The sequence below is a fragment of the Echiichthys vipera genome (genome assembly GCF_963691815.1).
Source record: "Echiichthys vipera genome assembly, chromosome: 15".
NCBI lineage: Eukaryota > Metazoa > Chordata > Actinopteri > Perciformes > Trachinidae > Echiichthys > Echiichthys vipera.
The window spans coordinates 6,383,809-6,406,260 of record NC_139840.1 but is presented as its reverse complement, the minus strand read 5'-3'; the positions used below and the strand labels follow the sequence as shown (position 1 = coordinate 6,406,260).

At 42.0% G+C, this 22,452-nt stretch overlaps 1 protein-coding gene across 1 annotated transcript in view; it reads right to left on the bottom strand.

Moving 5' to 3' along the window:
• Positions 1-22,452, bottom strand: part of lig1 (ligase I, DNA, ATP-dependent) — a 56,250-nt gene that overhangs the window by 18,769 nt on the left and 15,029 nt on the right. The window contains exons 8-19 of the mRNA XM_083928199.1: positions 21,856-21,942; positions 18,563-18,619; positions 17,784-17,842; positions 17,082-17,195; positions 16,762-16,928; positions 16,298-16,374; positions 16,068-16,159; positions 11,611-11,710; positions 11,308-11,393; positions 10,308-10,423; positions 6,933-7,028; positions 1,004-1,114 (exon numbers count right to left, since the gene is read on the bottom strand). Of these exons, the coding sequence (XP_083784325.1) occupies positions 1,004-1,114; positions 6,933-7,028; positions 10,308-10,423; positions 11,308-11,393; positions 11,611-11,710; positions 16,068-16,159; positions 16,298-16,374; positions 16,762-16,928; positions 17,082-17,195; positions 17,784-17,842; positions 18,563-18,619; positions 21,856-21,942 (1,162 nt within the window). The remainder of the gene's footprint in view (positions 1-1,003; positions 1,115-6,932; positions 7,029-10,307; positions 10,424-11,307; positions 11,394-11,610; positions 11,711-16,067; positions 16,160-16,297; positions 16,375-16,761; positions 16,929-17,081; positions 17,196-17,783; positions 17,843-18,562; positions 18,620-21,855; positions 21,943-22,452) is intronic.

Here is a 22,452-nt window from a genome sequence, read left to right as displayed (position 1 = left end):
AACAAGAATCCTTTAGAATCGGACCGTCATACCTGGACAACTAATCCTTATGTGAGAAATTGGTTTTGTGGAGCACCTTGTTTGTACCTAATGAGGTGCAAATCTCCATTTAGTAAACACTTAAGTTATAATTAGGCTACCCAACCAGCTTTTTATGTTCTTCTTTAGGAAAACACCTTCAGAGTTTGATGACATTTCAAACCTCCTATGACCAGTGAGGAGCGCTAAAGCGATGCAATCAGTCTGGAAACCTGAAAGATTTCTCTCCTAATTTATCCCCCTTCTCCTTTTCCTCTCCATCATTACTTTTCCCTCAGCCAATTAATGATGTTTAATTAGTCCATATGAGGTTTCATTTGAGATATTTCATTACAACAAGAAAGCTGTCGGTTGTAAAACAGTGGAGATGTTACAAAGCGCCGGAAGGGCAGTACAATCAGTTGGTGCATCAAACCATCATTACAAATAATTATGATTGTCGCAGTGACTGTAATAGTATCTAGCAAAAAATCATCAGGATAATCATTTTCCTCATCATCTTCTCCATACTGGCGCTATCGCTTTCCCTTTCCTAATTTTCATGGATATCATCCTGCACACTGAGCAAGGTCTAATGTGATTGGTGTAGTGGAAAGAGGCCGTTATTCTGATCAAAACTGGAAAAAAAAAAAAAAAAACACCTTGCTGACATTTGCAATCTCCCAGCTCCCTCTTGTCTCTCTCCTCGATCCATTTGACTCCTGTCTCCTTCTTATCAATCTCCCCCTCTTTCTGTCCGCTCTCTCTCCGTCCATCTCCCTCCGTCTGCGGATCATTCCACTCCATTATCCACCTCTCCGCTTCCTTCTGCTCTTTATCTCTGTCTTGTTTTCTCCCTTTAACCTTTTCACTTCATTTTTTTCTTCTCGTGTCACCTCTTACTTTCTACCTTTTTAACTCCCTGAGCATTTCATTCATCCTTGTCCCATCTCATGACATTGTCCACTAATATACCCGTCCATACCTTTCTCTTACGGGTGGTGAGGACCTGGAAGGGCTGAATCTGTTTCTTCTCACGATCCCAGGCCACCGCCTCTGAGTCCAGGACGCAGGACACCACAGAGTCCTTCTTCACCTTTTGAAGAAATAATGAAGATGTAGCATAAGGGAAGTATAAATTGACAAAGAGATGAGAGATAGTATTCTGTAGACAGATGAAGAGGGCTTTTCAGGATAGGGAAAAATAAAGCAAAATGATGTTATTTGCCAATCTGCATAAAAGCAAATCTGCTGTAGCAATCAGAGGGATTGTCAGGAACTCACACCGAAGAAAAGTACTACAAACTTGGACATTTATATTCAGAACAAGAATTAACTTGGAGCTTTTGAAAAGCATGAATACAGGCAATCAAACCGAAGGCATGTTCAGGCTGTCTCAGGACCTGCAGCTGCCCTCCATTTGTTGCCAAATGCTTTGGAAGTCAGCACATTAACTTTTTTCCCCCCACACAACATGTAGCGTTACTGTTGAGTAGCCATGTCTGCTGCTGCCGTCTCTGCTACTCAGCCAGTTACCAAAGTGTTGAACACACCCCCTCTTTTGGTCTGATGCCCATGCTGTGCCAAAAGGCAAATGTTTCACCAGAGATGTTTTGCAGTTTGTTTCGGATTCGTTGTTGTTATTTCTCCAGCTCCTGTATTAATTAAAAGGCTTTGGCAGTTTATAAATATTTCCCTGTTCAGGAAAAAAAACGGATAGGGTATTGGCCGTGGAGAAACCAGCTACGGTCAAATTATATTGACCATCACTGCTGATTTTCAAGATCAGATGGTGGCTGCTAATTATCTGAGAAACAAAATCCTGTTTGTGAAGCTTAGGGGTGTTAATCTCTTGGTCGATTTGGGGCCACCAGGATGCTTTAAGTGTTCAACTTGAACCAGATTGAGAGCCGATCAGTGAATGATGTCTCAAAGGTGATCAGAGAAAGCCAATCAGAGTTAAGAGCGAGAGACATGTTGGAGGTAACAGGTTGTTTGGAAACAGTCAAATATATCAGAGACAGAAGCAGTTATACTCATAAGGTCATTAGGCTAAGGGAAACATTAATTAATGTATTTGTATTAATATAAATGCATTAATGTATTCATAATTAAAAGCAGTAAGCTTCGGGAAAATGAGTTTCCCCTCATTAATATGCAAAATAATGCAGCAAGGTGCTGGAAAAGTCTAATCAGACCATCTCCTCTACGCAGCGAATATGTGTTCATGCAGACATTGTTCATGTGGTGTGTTTATGATAATATGTAAACACACACAGACGCAGCCGTGACAACATAATACCAGAACCAACGATTCAAATGTTAATGTCTTTAATCAATTGTCTGCCCTATTTATAACTAGCAATCGATTTATTTGATGAAAGTCTCATTTAAAACAATGAAGATGGATATTTTCATAGCACAATGGAATTAAATTAAGGGTCGCACATTACACAAACAAGAAAACAGTTTCAAGCTCAAATGAAATGAAGCAATTGATTAAAACCCCCACATTTTTCTTGTGTCATGCACAAACAGTACACCTAAACTTTTCCCTGGTTGTTGACCTGCAGCGGTAGCTACACATGAAAACATGACAGGATAATGGAAACTTCTCCATCATCAGAAGATAATCAAAGCCTGTCAAAGCCGTACACTAACAGTCCTTGTTGTAGTCTTTAAACCAATAGCACTGCTGCAAATAACACAAAAACTCTACAGTAGCATGGTGAGAGTCCTTACACATTAACCAAAGCACCGACAACGTAGTTAGTGACATCAGAGTTTATTAAAAGAGTGTTTTGAAAGACTTACCAACTCGACCGGTAGCAACTTGTCTCATAGTAAAGTCAATTCAAGTCGATTACAAATGCAATCGAAAAGGAAGGAGCCCATTGATGATTCACTCCATCAAAACACGTAAACATTGTGGTTTGTGACAGTTAGGTGAAATATAAGTTAATAATAGATGGTAAAAGGTTTGGAAAAGCCCCACACAGCTTTCCCTGCAGCACCCAAACATTACGCAGATCTCAAGGGTTAGGGGGCGTGTGGTGTTGGAAGACGCACAGGTAAAGACGACTAGCCTGCAACTTGAAGTGAACAGAGACAGAATGGTTCGTGTTTGTATCTTTCTCAGCTGCGAAACAAAAATGAAAGCTTACAACCCAGAAACTTTTCATAGGCTGCCATTGTGGTACGATGACCGTGCTCTGATAAACCAGTGGCTTATTGTTTCGAATCTGGACAGTGAGACGCTGATCGAGACACTTAGGCAGAGGGATTATCGCGTCTGCAGCAAACATTTCAAAAAGGACAACTTCCTAATTCTTAGGAGAGCTTCTGACCCAGGTGCAGCAGTTGGCTACAGATAGACTGGAGGTAAAGCTATATCACCAAACTGCCACAAACCACAACGTTTACGTGTTTTGCTGGATGAAATCATCAATGGGCTCCTTCCTTTTGGATTGCATTTGTAATCGACTTGAATGGACTTTACTATGAAACAAGCTACTACCGGTCGAATTGGTAAGTCTTTCAAAACACTCTTTTAATGAACTCCGATGTCACCAACTAAAATGTTGATGCTTTGGTTAATGTGTTAGGACTCTTATCATGCTATTGCAGAGGTTTTGTGTTATTTGTGTTAGTGGTTAAAAAAAACAACGTTTGAATGAGTTCAACTCACCGCTCCAAGCTAATTGGTACCACATTTGGCTGTAACAGCTGTCCCGGATTTCTCCGTTCACGGGAAAAATTGTCTCAATGGCTTATTTGATCAGTGTATTTGCCTAAAAAGAGCCTGGGATGATTTATCACCGGAATTTCACTTTAAGGGGTGTCAAGAGTGAAAATGAAGAGGAGCAAGAGAGAGGAAAAAAGTGAAGAAAAATAATTTAAAAGGGAGGGGGGGGGGGGGGTGGAAAAAGAGATGGTGAGACCGGTGAAGAGGTGAAAGCAAAAAAAAGGTGAGAGACAGGTGAGCGAATATTTAAGGAGTGTAAAGGGTGCAAGCTGTGGTGACAGGGAAAGTAAGCAGAGACACAAACCAAAAAAGAAAATATTACAGACAGGCTGTATCAAAGTGCTGAAAACAGATGAGAGAAAGAGAGAGACAGGAATGAACACGACAAGAGTGAGAAGAGAGGTGTTATCAAGAAGTAATGAAGAAAGGAGAGACAGATGATAAGGCAGACAGACATGAGAAAGAGATAAGTGGACAAAGAGGGCAAAGGTGATAGTGAGAGACAAAGAGCCATGTAGCTTTTAAAGTTCTTAAAAGAAAAGAAAAAAAAGAATGAGAAGAAAGTCAGACAGAGAAACTTGAGCGGGCAGATGTTATTTGAAATGACGAGATCCGGGGTGTGGGAGAGTGATTGGGAACAACACGCCACAACGATGGAGCGTGAGTTTGGCCGGAGAATCGGAGCAGCGGGGGCGGTGTTGCAGCCACTCTACCGCACGGTCGTGACGAAAAGAGAGCTGAGCTGGAGGGCAAAGCTCTGGATCTACGGGTCAATCTTCGTTCCTACCCTCACCTATGGTCATGAAAGCTGGGTCATGACCGAAAGAACGAGGACGAGGGTACAGGAGGCCGAAATGGGTTTTCTCAGGAGGGGGGCTGGAGTCTCCCTTAGAGAGAGGGGGAGAAGTTCAGCCATTCGTGAGGAACTCGGAGTAGAGCCGCTGCTCCTTAGCGTTGAAAGGAGCCAGTTGAGGTGGTTCAGGATAATCTAGTAAGGATGCCACTCTGACCCCAGAAAAGCGGTTGAAGATGAATGAGTGAGTGACGCCACAAAAGTCAGATTCAGACACAAGTGCTGCAGTTCCCTCAACCCTGAGGCTACCAGAGTCTGCGACCATCTCATCTCTTTTTAGCGCTGGATGAAGCTGCATTAGCCTCCGCCATCGCTGGAAATTTTTTATTCAGTCCGAATAAAATGATTTAACAACTGGTGGATTTCTTTTATATTTGAGTGTGCCATATTCTTGCCAATTCAACATAACAAAAGAAAGGTGTAAAAATGCCAGAAAGGTAAGAATTGCTTTGAAACATTCTTGCTTATCTTCATTAGTCAGTATTTTGCGTGCAAAAGGGGAAAATCGCAAAAAAGTTAAATTTAACAAAATAGTATTTATTCAAACCAGCATGAAAACACATGGGCCTTTAACCACTGTTAAATGAAAACAATTCTGCAAATGTGTAGTTATCTGTTTCAAGTCTGTTCACTCAGAACAGTCTTGCATATATACATTACACAACTGAAAGGAACCTTTGGACATTGGATCATGCAATCCTGTGAACACTATCAGTTATCCCTCGCCAAGACAACAGCTAACAACAGCTGCAGATCACCACTCAAATGATTATGGTCTGCAACATCATGATTTTCACTGAAACATGGCTCATCAGCATCATTGAGCTAACAAGACGCTTTGTCCTTCGGGTGGATAGAACAGCTGATGACTCAGGTAAGAGGTGGGGTAGTGTGCATTAAAGTGAACAAGGCTTGATGTACGGACACTAGTAGCCGCGTATAAACTTGCTTTGTCGCTTATTTCACTCCCCAGACTCCCTGTTTCCTGCTACCCTTCGGATCCAAACACACACCTTGTGTCACACATACACACTCGCCCAGGAGAGCAGTCTGACTGGCTGAGAGGCTGGAGGTTGAAAGGATGGATTTTAAAAGAAGGAGGGATGAGTTTTATTTTGTGTCGTGTAAAAAGATAAGAAAATGTACTAGTTAAATAGTTCTAGTATCGTTGGGTACCAGTACCCAATATCCAGGTACCTGTGAACAGTACCTGGAAAGCATTTAATGTGAAGCAGGAAATGTTTGGTTTGCCGTATCTGTAAATTAATACAGTTCTGACAGTGCTACAGAGGCAACTGCTAAACCAAAAAATAAGAATATCTATGTATAATACAAAAAGGAAGAGGAAAATTAAACTAAACTCACTAACCCACATTCTCTCTAGTCGCCAGTACAGCTGCACGAGTTGAGCCAATCAGTTTAATGTAAGACATCGCTTGGTTTTTGCCGTTACCGGTAGGCTCCCTGTGGCCCTGATTACAAGCAGGACCAAAACAGCATGGGTCAGTGCGTTATCCCCTGCTGTAAAGCCACAGTGGCATGATGAAAGCAGGCTATACTGGGCCCATAAAAAAAACAAGCCCTTATCAACTAGTTGCACATTTGGCTGCTTTGCTATAACCTGTAGTTGCCGACCGCACATTTTTCTTCTCATCTTTACCCAATTTTAAACGTACCCCATTCCCAAACTTCTTTAAAGTCTCACCTGTGGCAGAAATGACAAAATCAGCAACGAGGGAGAGCTTCTTGATTTTATACGTCTTTGCAGTTCATGGTTTAAGCGGAAAAACACACTCGACACGCGCTAAAGAAGTCAGCGCGCTCAAGAAGTCAGCGCGCTCAAGATAACCTTCAGGTGTTGGCGATCTCTTCTTCTCTCTCCCCAAACAAGCAGACTGTGGGCAAGCTTGTTGGTTTGGCGAACATAGCCACAGCTCTAAATAAACTACCGGGGTTTTGCCATCTAGAGTTTCCTGACGAGTTCGTTTCAAATTTCCATCCTTAGTGGACACAAAAAAAGAACTTAATAACCAGTGGTAAGAGGCAAGAGGAAAAGGTAAGGGTAAAGACCAGCAATGATCGGATTCAACTCTGAGGTGTTTCAAATTGAGACACAGTCAGAGAGGAGGAGTGGGCACGTGGAAACCAGACAGATGAGAGACAGGTTGAGGAAAAACAGGCAAAATAAAAAGGCACATTGAGCAAGATAATTGTATGCGCTTGCTGTAAAAGCTCTCATTTGACAATCAAAGCCCGGACCGACTCTCCTCTCTCCCGCAGGGATCAGCCGCAGCACTGTGTGTTCAAGCGTTTTACCTTGGGAATGCGAGAGATGATATCGGGGTATTTGCTGGTGTTGTCTTCTTGGTTGCGGCTGAATATCCGAACCTCACCACTCTCCAGAATGTGAATCTGTTGAGAGGGAAATAAAAATAAACACCATGCCATAAATAAAATAGACAAAATCTAAAAAAAATATAGATAGATTCTTTTAAACTGCTCATATTATGAATTGTTATTACGAGTGCAAGCTCAGATTAGATGATAAGGTCTGATAAATGACAGTGTGAATAATGCATGTAGGGAAGGAAGAACTGCCAGTACACAATATGCTGATCAGACTAATTAACGTTTTTTTCCTTTGAGATGGCCATTGTGTCACATCAAATGATCATAAGGTCATAAAGTCTTACTGCTACTTGGAGCATTAGAAGCTCTCTTTCACGACGTACATGAGGTGAACAGGTAAGGACTTCACTGAACCACCTGTCAGCAACAACAGGGGGAGCTTTTATTAAATGGCTCTGGTTTACTGATCACACACATGGGTGGGTACATCTCTGAGGGAAGTATTTACTATACTTTTTACTTCAAATTTATGTCATAACCTTAGTTACTGGTTACTTTGAAGAATAATACACAATACTACTCAAACATTAATTATGATGTATTATCATAGATTAAGGCACACATTCACAAGCTACCCAGCAGACAAAGAAGTTTTACTTTGCATTTATGTATTAATATTTATAAAACAAAAATACATTATTTTGAAATGGGTATAAAGAATACTTTATTTTTGTTACTTTAAGTATGTTAATACTTTTGTACAATTTACATATGTAAATATTTGAATGCATACTTTGATTTCTGATGGAGCATTGCTACTTTTACTTTAAGTCATAATCCATAAGATTTGAGATATGTTGTTTCTAGAGGCCTCTTTGGCGGTTAGATGTAACCGCAGGTGAGCCTGTTCTTTCAGAGCTCTCCATTTTGTCGCGTTATACTTCAGCCCTTACTTCAAGCCTGACTCAGGAGTTGGAAGTTCCCGATTTCCGGTTACAAATGAATGCAGCATAACGGGCAGTGACAAGCTCTGTCAGCAGACCAACCGCTGTCAGCAGACCAACCGCTGTCAGCAGCGTCACTAACATGGCGGTCTATCCACATATACCCCGGGAATATCGCCACAGAAACGGATATTGCAATACTCTGCAAAAAGGCAAGTTCAAGTGTTTTATTCTCTCTCTTTATAAAAAGCTTTATTTTTCTTTTAAATACTGGAACTACAGAATGAAAGTATTACTTGTCTGAATTAATATTTTAAAATATTTTTGACAGGTTTGACGATGACTTTCTGTCACGTCCTGTTTACACTGTACCAGCCAATAGCGGCCGGCATTGCAGGTTGCCGGGTTGTCTGTCGTTAGGCTACAGAACCAAGGAATCATTTTGAGTTGAGAGCTAACGAGCTAATATATTACACAGCACTCAAAGAAAGACTTCCAGTTGAAAACTGGCTAACATTAAATACTGTTAAATGCAAAATTAATTGATTAGTCAAAATTAGTCTCTACCCTGTATGATTCATCCTTTGATATGGCGCAGGCTGATCGCTTTACACACTCGGCAACAAACCTGGCAACCCGACTGCTGGAATTATTTTTTGTTGTTGAGACTACGACCTTGAGAGCCTAGATGGCAGTTTTCTGCTCATTCTCCATATTCAACCTTTAAGTACAAGATCTGAGAACTTGTTCAACCACTGCCATTTTCACATATGAACCCAGGACAGTGTCAGAAGATCCAGAGTTTCTCTTTCACACATGCAGCACACATCAGGAGATTTACCATGTCAGATCCATTCTCACTTACTGGAAACGATCTGCATGTGTGAAAGGGGCTTCGGACTGCAAGTGACAATCTGTTAATTATCTTTCTATCCATAAAATGTCAAAATGGTGAAAGTCACAACTTTTCACAGTATGGTGAGAAAAGTATAAATTCAGCATTACAGAAGGCGTTCCTCACGCTGGGTTTTCACGAGAAGCCTCCACATTGGCAGAGTACAGCGGTTCACTTTACCCCCTGTGAGAACAGGAGTACGTGCAAAGTCCGCTGACCCAGATGTTTACTACGCTGCCCCGTTCTCTAAAATATGCAAGGGGAGACTCGCCAATGTGCCTCCAATATATTGTGAGCAACCGAAGTAACTGTGGAAACTCTAATGTCAAAACTGAGCCCTGCGGATGGAGGACTAGCAATAAAAACTACTCTCTTTACTAATATAGATCAAGTAAGAAAACCTGCCCTTACTCATTAATACTACTGGGTGTTTTACTTTGCCTTTATCATAGCACCGAGGTCAGGTTTCTGGTTCAAAGTGGGATTCTTAAAGTTGTTGCTTGCTTTGGACAGTGGGCCGCTAGTAGTAGCCAAGTCGCTAACGATATGAAGAAATACTGATGGATGACTGGATATCTATTGATCAATGAAGACTGCCTCTGATAAATAGACAGAAAATACAAATACACACACAATCACTTACTTGACTGATTAGATGGGACACACACTTCCATGAATACATAGTTATTTGGATTCATCGAATGCCACACACACGCAGGTATATACGTTCTTATGGCTGGGCACATTCACACAGACACAAACACACACAGGGGAGTGTTCAACTAAGTGGTGTATCAAGAGTCCCTCTGCTGGCTGTTGGAGGTAACGTCCACTGCAGTGAGACTAGAGAGAGAAGGAAAGAGAGGGTGAAGAGGAGGACGTCATGAGGTTCGCTCGCTCTGTCTCCATCCTCCCTCTCTGTTTCTGTTCCTCTCTCACTGCTCATCTCTCTTCTTCGCAATTCAACTCAGTTCAAAGGCACTTTATTGGCATGACTGTCCAAAATTAACAATACAGCTGGAGGGGTTTACATTACAGTCTCTCTCTTGCTGTGTCTCTTTATGTCTCCCTTGAAATTTCCTAAGCCCCACTGCTGTCTCCTTCACTGTCTTCGTGTTCCCTCTCCCTCATATATGTCTCGCCTTCACCATCTCTAGCCTGTTTCCTCACCTCCCCCTCCCTGGTCCATAATGGCAGAAGTAGCTTTCTCTGCCTTCAGGCCCAGAGCAAAGGCAGCACAATTGTTTATCTTAAAAGAATACACACACCACACACACACACACACACACACAACCAAAACACCATGCATGTAAGTATAGCTAAGTGAACAAGCAGCAGAAGTTGCAGAACAGCAATACCTCATACTCAAAGAACACAGCCGAAAGGTATATGCATACAAATTTCATCAGGCATATGTTGGGTGCCAAACGCAAGAAAAACAGAACAGTTGCACTTTGTCACTCTGTTACTTTGCCACCTACGTGCACACCAACACAAACACACCTGTGCGCGCTCTCCGTCATATTTGTACTCGCAGGTGAACGCCGCCTCATCGAACCTCTTCATCACTTCACCGACACCCTTGGTGGGGTGAGCCAACATGGGTCTAAGCGGTACACCTGGCAGAAGGAAGGTGGGGTGACAATTAAAGAAAGTAAAGTGCGAAAAAACAGCAGGGAACCAAAGCAACCAATTAAAAATAAGTCATACATTTTCCATGAATTCTAAGTAGTTGGAATAAGTAATTGTGCAGTTTCTTTATGTACAACTTTTAGGTAGAGGTGGAGGGGCATGGCTCTAGCAAACAGGGCTCCTGGTTATGAGATCGAGGCAGATTTCAGATCAGCTTTCCAAAAAAAAAAAAAAAATACCCAGAAGCTGTGAAATTTTCTCCAATGGCCCGTGCCCACATCGGCATCACACCCACAACCATTTCTGTGACAAAACCGCAGTTGAAATTGGTTTGTTTGCATTCTCATTTGGCCCTAATATGAAAGTTCTCTGACTCAAATCCCCTGGGGCTGCGCTGCTAAGTTAAGCTTCAAAAACAGCAAAGAAATATACCAAACAAATTCTTTTAATTAGAGCTTACAGAGCCAGATATGACAGGACGGAAGTATTTTGTCCAGACTGGCTGCTGCTGTCCAACAATTCACCAGCTCCTTTTAACTATTTCACATTTTAGAACAGATCCGCCCTCTAAATAACGATTGTTTACCTGCCAGAATAGCTGATAGATTTGTCCAACTGACCAACAACTGCCAATTTAGTTTCTCAATTTAGAAGTTCAGATGGTGGCTGGTATTAATTTTGGTGCCAAGGTTCCTTATCACAAATAGCTTGACAACAGTGTAATTGGGAACTAATCCTTAGTTTAGTGGTATCTTTTATCTTTCTGTGATAAATGACTCTACTAAAATAACTGACTTACCCCCCTGAACGGATCAATAAAGACCCAATAGTCCCTGTTTTGGCTCTTTCTGCTTCCTGATTTGTTGCGTACCTGGAGTGAGCTTGCAGTGATTGGGCAGCTCATCTATGCCTTCTTTTAGCAGAACAGGAATGAGGACGTCGTAATTGGGCATCTCGCTGGCCGGGAGAGCGTGGGGAGTGAGTGGGAGAAGAAGCAGGGGGTTTGGGGAGAGATAGAAAAAAAGAAAATAAAAAATCAATGTCGTCCAAAGTAGAAGTGAGCAGAATGAGACAGGGAGAGTGAGGGACGGGGCTTAAAGGGGATAAGGCATTGTGGTGGCACAGAGGAGAGACTGCACAGTGAAATGAGTGGGTTTGTTTAGGCTTCAGTTACCAGTAAGTCTGTTTGAGAATGAGACTCTTCTCTTCGATCCAGGCCCGCCTGCTCTCGGTGCTCATCCCCTTTCCTGCGTCGATCACAGCGGGAGGGAAACCTACAAGAAAGGAGGTGAAAACTGCAATTCAAACAGATCTGTGTAAGTGTTTGAACATTTGTTTGACCTGACATTTGCTGGATGGAGGTTCAGAGGCACTTCAAAAGGCCCAGAAATTTTCTGCAATACCAGAAGAATTCAACCGAAAGATGCAAATTCAGTCCCGCTGTGGTTAAATATTGAAGAGTGTAGGTCAAATAATCCTTTCAGTTCCTTATTCAACATTAATAATCACAATACATTCAAAATATGACTGAATACTAATTTATCAAGATGTATTATTCATTGTAAAGATCCACTTCAGCCTTACAAAAAAGTTGCTCTTAGTTAACCTGTCTGATTAAACAATAGTTAAATAAATAAAAATGTTAAAGAACATTTCCAGGCCAGACCACAGATCAAATTTCCCCAATGAGACTCTGCTCTAATTGACTCTTATTAAAGCACACCTCTAGTCCTGAGTGAGCCACGAATACTGATAAGTCAGGAATTAATCTATTTCAATTGGTGTAGGTGAGTGTTTTTTAAAGACAGGCAGACAAAACGTTCTCCAAAAAGGGATAAAGTATGCATACTGGTGAGAAAATGTGTCGATCTGACATTATTATAATTAAATACCTCAAGATTGGTTATGTATTGGTCTTCACATGATTATTGACGTGCATTATAAAGAATGTTAAATAATATTTTGTCACAGTGCTCTTTTAATAAAAGTTCTGATTACTTCATCTAATACCCCACCCTCCTCCCCTTTAGTGTGACCTCCCAGTTGGGAGGTTAAATGTTATAAAGGATCATTACGTCATAACACGAGTACAGAAGTATCTCACCGATACAACCATAAAGAGTCTGCAAGCTTAAATTTGAACCCCTTAATGATCCAATGGAGGGTCTGGCTGACATACTGTCTTTAAGAGGCTGAGGTGGGTTCTGTTCAAAGCTAGTAAAGATACTGTTATCATGTGGGATAAGACACTAAGGAATCCACTGGTACCATAACATGCTAGCTTGTCAGGGAGGGGGGTAAATTATATTAAGTTAGACAAAACTTTGGTGAGGGAAAGAGGTCCTTTGACCTCTGACCTCAAGATATCTTAATGAAATTGGGTTCTATGAGTAACCACTATGGTGTTTTTCCATACACATGGGCAGGCTTGGCTCTGCTTGGTTTGACTTGGCCTGTCAACCCAGCACGTCAGGGATCTGTGTTTGTCTTCAGTGGCTAGAGGCTATGGTTCTATAGCAGCTTTGTGTATTTTGGCTGTCTTTGTCTTTGGCTTGTTGTGGCTTTGCGCGGCCAATGGAAAAGGCCAACTTGTCTCCACTATACAGACATGCCCACTTCATGCTAATCCAGGGTTTCCCTCAGTATATTACTAGACTGGAGTCTTGACAGGCCTTAATGGACTTAACCATCGGGTTACTCAAATTTAAAGATGTATTTATTTTTAGTAATTTTTGTATATATTTTTAACATGATTTTGGATAGGTTTAAGAAGTGTCAAACTCCTTTAAGGAATAACTCATGCATTTTTGTGTGCCTAATGTAAAGCAGCTTGTGCTGCCGAACTGTCCTCCAGCTGTTTCTGTTTAATACACACGCGCAATGAAAGCGAGTGTGCGTGTGACGGAGAGTATGAAGTAAGTGGTAACATTGTGAATGTAGCAGCACAGTTTGTTGTCGGTGAATAAATGCTTCAACTCCTCTAGACCCAAGCCAAGTCACAGTGCCTTTGCTTACTACCTGCTGATTAAAGTGTCGGCGGCTAGCCCCAAAGCAAACAACAAGTTCAGCTTCGGCTCACTAGGCCGACCTTTAAAGTGGACCAGCATTTCTAAATTTAGAGACAAGCCGTTCCTCGAGTTTTTCTCAGCAACACCTTAGTCCAAGTATTTTTTTTTGTTTGTTTTTTAACAGTGGGACCAGCCATTCACATTGTAATGACAACCAATGCCGGCTCAACCACTCATACTAAAAGTTGAACCCAGACCGTTTCCAGTCCCCAAATCTTGGATATGATTATAACTACAACAACTTGACACACAGTGCTGAGCTGCATCCAAATAAATCTTTAGGTTCCCAACTTTTAGATGATAAGTGGCGCACACACTGTCTCCATTTTATCCACCCCTAAACATCCCCTGGACCAAACACCTCTAAAAAAAGAAAATCAAAAAGCAGGCAGTGTTCAAACAGTAGTTCATAAACTTCCATGAACCTTTGCAAACACAACTTGAAGCAAATAATTAATTTAAAAAAAATGTTTTTTATTTAAACAAAGCAGTCAATAAAATATTTTTTTCAAGGTTTTTCAAAAATTCACTGCAACCATGAGAGGTCCTTGAGCATGCAATCATAATGTGTGTGCACTACGTAATGTGCACAAAAATATTAGGGTTGATCGGTCAGTAGTGGTTAGAGATCAGACACACACACACACACACACGCACACGACTGAAGTCATAAATATCATCTGAAAGTCAATATGTAAATCATTACGGAGTGCTGAAAAGTCTACAACAAACACTTCTCAAGCTGTCATCATGACACACTGCAAGGCATTCTCCCTCACAGTCGCTTTACAGTGACAAAATAGCGATTTTCTGATTCTGCAATTTCTTTTTAATGACTTGACGGAACAAAAACTGTTTATAGCAACTTCCTGAAACTCCAGCAAGTCAGATATCATAATTGATTGGCCCAGACTCCCTAACCCGCCCCAAGCAATATTTCACACTTAACATTGTTGGCTTCATCGTCACAAATCCACAGCCTTGGGGTCATCTTTGACCCCCACCCTCTCTTTCCTTTCCCTTGTCAACCACATCACCAAATAGCCTTCTTTCAGCTCTGCAACATTACCCGCCTCCAACTCTCACTATCATGTACTGCTACGGAAACACAAATCCACGCAATTGTTACCATCAGGCTCGACTACTGCAACAGCATTCTCTATAGTACCACAAACAAAGTCCTCAATAAGCTCCAGTATGTACAGAACTGCCCGCCTACTTACCAGTAGCTCTCGTGATCACATCACCCCAGTCCTCCATGACCTCCACTGCCCCCCGATAAAACCCAGGATAAACTTTAAGATTCTACTAACCACCTAAAAAGCCCTCAACAACCTCTCTGACATCCTCCCGCAGCACACCCCCTCCCGAAGTCTCTGGTCTGCTGCAAACAACCTCCTACAAATCTCTGGGACTCTCAAGCGCCGAACCTGGGGTGACATGGCGTTGTCAGTCGTCGCCCCCTCTCTGTGGAACTCACTCCCAAACCACATCAAAAATGCTCCCACACTGCCATCATTCAAAACTGACCTTAAAACCCACCTCTTCCGACTAGTGTGTCTCAATGTATTCTTACCTTTTATCTTATTGTACTGTCTCTAATAAAGAATTCACTTTTTCTTGTATTCCAGTTTGAAGCACCTTTGAGTACTTAGAAAAGCGCTATATGTCTTATTATTATTATTATTATTATTCTCAAGCACTTTTTTCAAGGTATTCCAGTATTTCCCCCCTCAAAATTCAAGTGCTGCTGCATCTCGAATAAACCCTGCAATAAGTAAACTGAGTGAAAGACACGCTTTTCTACAGATAAGGGACCAAATCTACACTAGTATGACGTTTCAGCTGTCTGAGTTTCACAAATGAAGTGGTTACCTTCTAAAGTTACAGTCTTTTAGTAGGAAATTCCCTCTTTGCGTTTCTGCAGATATACAGTGTTTTCTGGCTGAGCGTTGGTGGAGGGATTGTAACACAAAGAGAGGTTCTATACTGTAGCAATCACTTACATTGGAGTTTCTTTCGGAAGGAATCTATCAATGGCAATTATGAACAGAACCAAAACCGATTCAATGTATATCGGACTATTGCTTTAAAGAGATAGTTCTGATTGTTTTGAAGTGAGGTGGTATGAAGAACTTATCCATAGTCAGTGTGTTACCTATAGTAGATGCAGGTCAGTACGCCCCAAGTTTGAAGAAGCAGGAGTACCGACACAGAAGCTACGCAATGTGCTGCTGTGGACGGGGGCAGCAGCTAGACGTATTTTAACATCCTAAGAAAGATACACCTAAAAAAAATCTATATCAGTTTACAATATATTTAGAATATGTTTACCTTTCCCTTGCTGTCAAACAGCCCTTTCCAACAGAAAAAACTGAAAGTGTTATCTATTTTCTTTTCAAAGCCACCAGACAGGCATTTTACCTTGCAGAACGTGGGAGTTGCTGCTTTACCAGTACCTCGATCAGTCAGTTTGTGTTGTTGTGTGACTGTGGTGAATCCGAACTACACCTTTGAAAACAAACTTGAAAAACTGTGAACCTATCATAAAGGTCAAGTTTACCTTGTCCAGGAGGGGTCAGGCACACAGCCTGGCTTAGTGCTGATAGGACACTCTGCTCAGCCAGACCTATCCTCAGCTTCCCAGCCAGGGACCTGTCAATCAGAACCACACGACCATCAGCGGTAAAAACTGATAAATCTATGTATGTATAATATGCACATGCATGTATGTGGTCAAACACGGCCAAGGCTGTCTATGTACTGTTTGTGTGACAGAAAGCGCTATTTTACCTTACTATGTAGCGGGCCTCGGAAAAGCGGCACGCCACAAAGAGGCCTTTGATGATGTCGATTTTCTTATTCATGGCCTGAGGCAGACGGGAGGAAATTGAGATTCAAAGAGGAAGAGCGAGAAGAGACAGAAATGCAAAAAGACTGAGGGCACTAGCGAGTACAAATTCCATGTTCAATGCAGAATGTTAAAAAAAAAAAAAAAAAAAAAGCAGCACGAGGATGAAAAGGGAACTAATTGCTTGAGAGATTCCAGCCAGGTGAAGACTTATTCAAAGGCTGAAAGATTATCCTCTTCTCTCTTAAGTGCACAAATAAACAAATAACTCCCAGTTTGATGCATAATCACATTAACATTTCCTTTCTTCTCCCTCCCTGACCCTGATGCTGAGAGCTAAATTGAGTGAAAACAGTATTTGCCTAGGAATTCTTTTGTTTAATGAAAATGTGATTCCCTGGCTCACCGAGTTCCCACTCATGCTGGCAATTTCCTTCAATTTCCTGAACACGCCCCCTGCTGTCAGACTGGCCGGCTGGAACATCATGCGCTGGTTGCTACGGGAACTCTCGGCCACCAGGCCCAAATCTCCTTTCTCCTGCGCCTCTGCCTTGATTTTGTCCAATTGTCGCCCTGGAAACAAGAGCGAGACGATAAATAGCAGCCGCCTCGCCGGCTGATGAGCAGAGAAGGGTAGCATTGGCAGTTAGGCTGAGAATGCACAAGCGAGTGTGCAAATGAATGTGTGTGTGTGTGTGTGTGTGTGTGTGTGTGTGTGTTGATTACCAGTTGCTTGAGCAACAGCTTTCATCAGCACAGTTTCTCCAACACCAAGCTCCATCCCCAGGTAGGCAGGACCCAGCTGGTTCAAACACAGGTACACACAGCACAGCAGGTCATCTGGAAAAAGAACACACACGTTGTATTGATACAACGCGCAAACAAAAGCACATGCCTACAAAGAGGAGCACAGACACACAAGTGATCCAGATTGTGACACAGCTCCAATCACAAACAAAACCAAGGACATAAAGACAGATGCAACCAAACAAATACAAAGACACATCTCACACACACACACACACACACACACACACACACACACACACACACACACACACACACACACACACACACACACACACACACACACACACACACACACACACACACACACACACACACACACACACACACACACACACACACACACACACACACACACACACACACACACACACACACACACACACACACACACACACACACACACACACACACACACACACACACACACACACACACACACACACACACACAACACCGTGTTAAAAAAAAACAGAGACACACACATCAATGATCTGACTTATCCTCCCACTTTTATGTGCAACCTGGCTTCATCATCATCTCCTTGACAGAGTGGCTGGCAGCCAGCTGACTGTGTAGCTATACCAGCATGCATTATGGGAGAGATAAAATACCATTTACCTGGAGAGAGCAGCAGCACGGAACGAAGCAGGTTCGACAACGTCTCAATGTTTCTCAGCCTGGGAAATGACAACAGGATTGCTTTAAGACAAGGAAGATGAGCTAAACGAATTTTAAAGCCATCCTGTAAATACTGAGATGGCAGGAAATGAGATTTGTCTGGAGGTTTTAATCGGAAACGGAAGATGGGGAGGCAGATGAACAGTTCATTTATGAAACGCTATACATCAATTGGAGTGGACAGGAAAAATACGAGTCATCATTCAATATCCTCGAAAGATAAAAAGTCTGTAAAGGTGTTTTCAATTTGAAGGCAAGAGACATGAGTAACAGATCATCCTTTTTAAAATGCATAATGGGGACTCCTAAGGCTAAAAAGCACATCCATTTCCTCCAACAACAAAAATAAGAGAGAAAATGTTCTTTCTGTTCAAAAGTTGTAAAAGAAGTGATCAGCCAAGTTTAAAAAGCTGAACTATAATTAAATGAAACCCAAGTGTGAAGTTGTTAAAATATATTTTGGAGCATTCCTAGAAAGTGACCCAATTGTAAAATTTCTCCATGTTCCCTGCCCTCTTAAAAAAAAAAATTAATGCAATTTCCTCACTTACTCTGGCTGGAACAGACTCCTCTAATTATATTCCACAAATTCCCAGCAGGCTCCTGAGTGGTAATTTTGTGCTTTGGTATATTCTATATCCTTTGTACAGAGTAGGGATCACTTTCTCCCGAATGGTGTTCACCAAACAAACACATTTCCCTCCATATGGAGCTCTTACCTGCCAGAGTCCTCTTCAATCTTCTCAAAGGTGCGAGCCACGGCCAAGTACGGCACTCTGGAGAGTGATGAGCATATAGTTAGCAGGCGAAGCATTCACACTGACGGATATTTAAATTCACAGCGTTTAACTGACTCAGCTGTTCGGAGCAGCTAGCAATTAGTGCAACAGTAAGCTTTGATTGAGTGTTATCAAAACCCCATTACAGCAACAGAAGGGGGGGACAAAGGTCAGAGCTGCGAAGGTGGGAAAAGTAACATTTCCTTTAATAAAAAAAGAACATTTACAAGTCTACAGTGACTTCTCTATGAACTGTCCGGACGCATCCGTGTGGTACCCCGAGCATGTTACAGCACACACAAAACATGACTCCACGCAGCAGCTTACTTGAGTCCTAAGCAGCTTGACTGACACTACAGCCTTGATGTATAATTCCATGTTTTTTCCATGACTTCCCATTACCAAGTCGGAGCACTTCCCTGGTCTGAAATTTTTATTTCGTCTGAGTTTTTTAATGTTTGACTGTGGAAGGCTGAAAAGAGAAAAGCAGGCTGGTTTCGCCTACAGTCGGGCTTAAAGATGAGGGTAAAACATGGATACAGCCACAACGGTTATCACGGCCTGATGAAAACCTTACAGCTCAAGATTTGTTGACATAACAGATGTTGGTAACATGTGGGAGCAGCTTCGGCGGTTAGCCATTATCACAGTTAATTATTATATCAATACAAATACTAATATGGATATAAAGTATGAAAAGGTATTAATAATAACGGGGTACCACCCTGTACTCAGGGACCTAGTTGAATCTGAGCACTGACCAATCGCAATCAGTTATTGAATTACACATACGCACAAATAAACAAACACAAGTGCTGTTTAAAATATTAAGGGATTTTATTGAACCTTAATAATAGCAATCAATAATCAATAGCCCTTCAATTATTTAACATCCATTATACAACTAAACCAAGCCAGCTAGTTATGCTGCCGTGAGTATGTGCATCTAAGATGTGCAGAAGAGAGAGAAGGAGAAAAGAGCTTTCAAAGCAGTCAGAGTGGTTCTGATCATGGCAGCAAAACAACAGCTGTCTTTTTTTTTATCACTTAGAGACCCAAACTGAGAACTCTGGATTCACAGTTGTCTTTCAACTGATAAACTCAGCTCGTCGGTTTTGTGCGGTGGTCAAAACAAAAACACGGCGACAGCCTCGGCAGCGTGTCACACTCAATTTAACCTTGACACAGAAATAAGCAGCAAACGGTGATGAAGTTAATCAAAGAGCAGCTGTAAATGGGACTCAGTGGTCCGTTAAAATCACAACATACAGTCAGATTTATGCAGCAATAAATCTTACAGAAACACACCACTTTAAGCCATCTGTCTGCCCAGGCTTTAGCCAAGGCCTATTCCTTCCATTGCACCCATCGGCTCCGAGCAATGACAGGATCATACTACTGTTCCATCGGAAGATTTAAAACTCAGCTGGTCTTCTTGTAGGGCAGCGGAGGAGCAGCAGCGGAGGAGGAGCAGATGAGCAGCGGTGGAGGAGCAGCGGAGGAGGAGCGGTGGAGAAGGAGCGGCGGTGGAGAAGGAGCGGCGGTGGAGAAGGAGCGGCGGTGGAGAAGGAGCGGCGGTGGAGAAGGGGCGGCGGTGAAGAAGGAGCAGCGGTGAAGAAGGAGCAAAGGAGGAGGAGCAGCGGTGGAGGAGCAGCAGCGAAAATCTGCCAAAGTCAGTCCAAGTGTGCTCTGATTTATCTGTATCCAAAAACGGCCTTTTTTTGGCCAGCGAGGTAGGACCATTACAAACGTTTGCGTGCGTCTACTGTAGCAAGGCTTGCCGGCGTGGAAAGACGTAAGGTGGGATGAGACACGTGAGCTGCGCGAGGGACTTCCTGCATCTGCCCGTATCCAATAGGGAGCCCCAGCTTTGGATTCAAATATTCAGGTAGCATCAAAGTTTGAGTTACTGGCTCTGAATATCACAGTCAGGCTGGCAGCTCATTATGCCACCACATCATCCCGCCCAGGTGCAAAATTGAGCGCTTCAGGCACTCGTTGGTACCTGCTGCCATCAGACAGTAAGCAGTGTTTCGGTCACTCTAAGCTCTCACCCCTCCATAGACTCTCTGCTGGACTGTTGGACTGATTATTAATATCTTCTCACCAATATATTTCCTTTTAATATACTGTATTAATAACATATTAAATGTTATGATACCAAATGATGCTAATTTTATGTTATATTGCTGTATTGTAAAACATATTGAATTATATCTTACACAAAGCTACACTATGTACTATGTTATATTGCTGCACTATATAGTGCTACATTGTTGTACTGTTCTATATGTTATGTTATGTTACGTTATTCAAATCAATTTGATTAACAGTGCCAAATCATAACAAAAGTTATCTCAGGACACTTTACAGAGTAGGTAAAGACCACACTCTATGACTTATTTATGATTTACATAGACCCAACAATTTCCCCAATTGAGTACGGTGGCAACGAAAACCTTCACTATAACAGGCAGGAACGTGGGACAGACCCAGCTCTGTGGAGGACGCACATCTGTCTGCACCGGTTAGGGAGAAAGAAAAGGAGAGAGAGAGAGAAAAGACGGACAGATGGAGAGACAGACACAAAGACAGACAGAGACAAACTTCCAGGGTTTCGAGCAACCACAAAAGTAACAGGAACTATAATAATAGTTTAAGTAATGTGAATATGACTTACATGTTATGGCAGTTAATACAGCAGAACAGCAAGAAACAGGCACAGCCAAGGTAACAACATGACAATGACAATATCAATTGTGGTGGTAAATCTAAAGTTGAATTAGAAACATGCATTGATGAGACATGAATGATACAGGCAGAGAGGATAAACGCTCAGAGTATCAGGAAGAGTATTATCCCCTGGCAGACTAGGCCTATAGTGGCATCATTAAGGCATGACAGAAATTGTTGTGTGAATGAAATGAAAAGGAAGCTTTTGGTGGACAGCAGGGCAGTAAGTGGGCTATGGTCTGTGTGCAGGGTGAAGTGTCTTCCCCAAAGGTAAGTGCGCCTCCTGAGCAGCATCATTACATTTAAATTCTGCATTTTTTTCCTCAGCAGACCACAAAGGGGTTCCACCACAGAGGCGTAGCAGGGAATTAATTTATTTATAATGTATTCTATACTATATTACTACACTACCGCATCTTCTACTATACGTTTAAAACTTTGGGTTCCCATTTGTGGATTAGGTCATTGCGATGAGGTGAGTAAAAGTGGTCTAGACTTACTTCTGCCCCTGCTTCCAGCAGGCGTCATCCACAGGATGGTAGTGTGGTCTGGACGGATTGTAGTCGGTTTGTCCTGAGGCTGCCTCACTGAGAAAGAACACAACAAGAAACGGAGCAAATGAGGAGTCTGAAGAACGATGGTGACAGCTGTTACAGTCACTGAAACCAACTCATCTTTGCAGACAGAAAGTCAAACACACCATTATCATAACTATGAGACACTTTGAAATGTAATGAGTGTTTTGGGAGAAAGCTTCACACTGGAAGAAGCTGAACTGCAGCAAAGTTTATCTCGAAAGAACAAAATCGTACTATTTTAAGAACGAGTGTTTCACAGAAACGCGTTTTCTACATTTGCAATCTTATACAATATTCAAACTTGCAAAAAACATTGACATAGGATGGTTAAAAAGTTAACAGGTTTTTACTGTATTTTGTGAAATACGTGTTTTCTCCTCACACAAGGTGCAAAACGCTAGAATCACACAAAATATCACTTGCCTGAAGTCATTACAAGGAGAGGGACTACAGCTGTGAACTTCCTATCCCTCCTACACTGACGCACAGAACGCAGTGATTAACAAATAAATAGTTGGG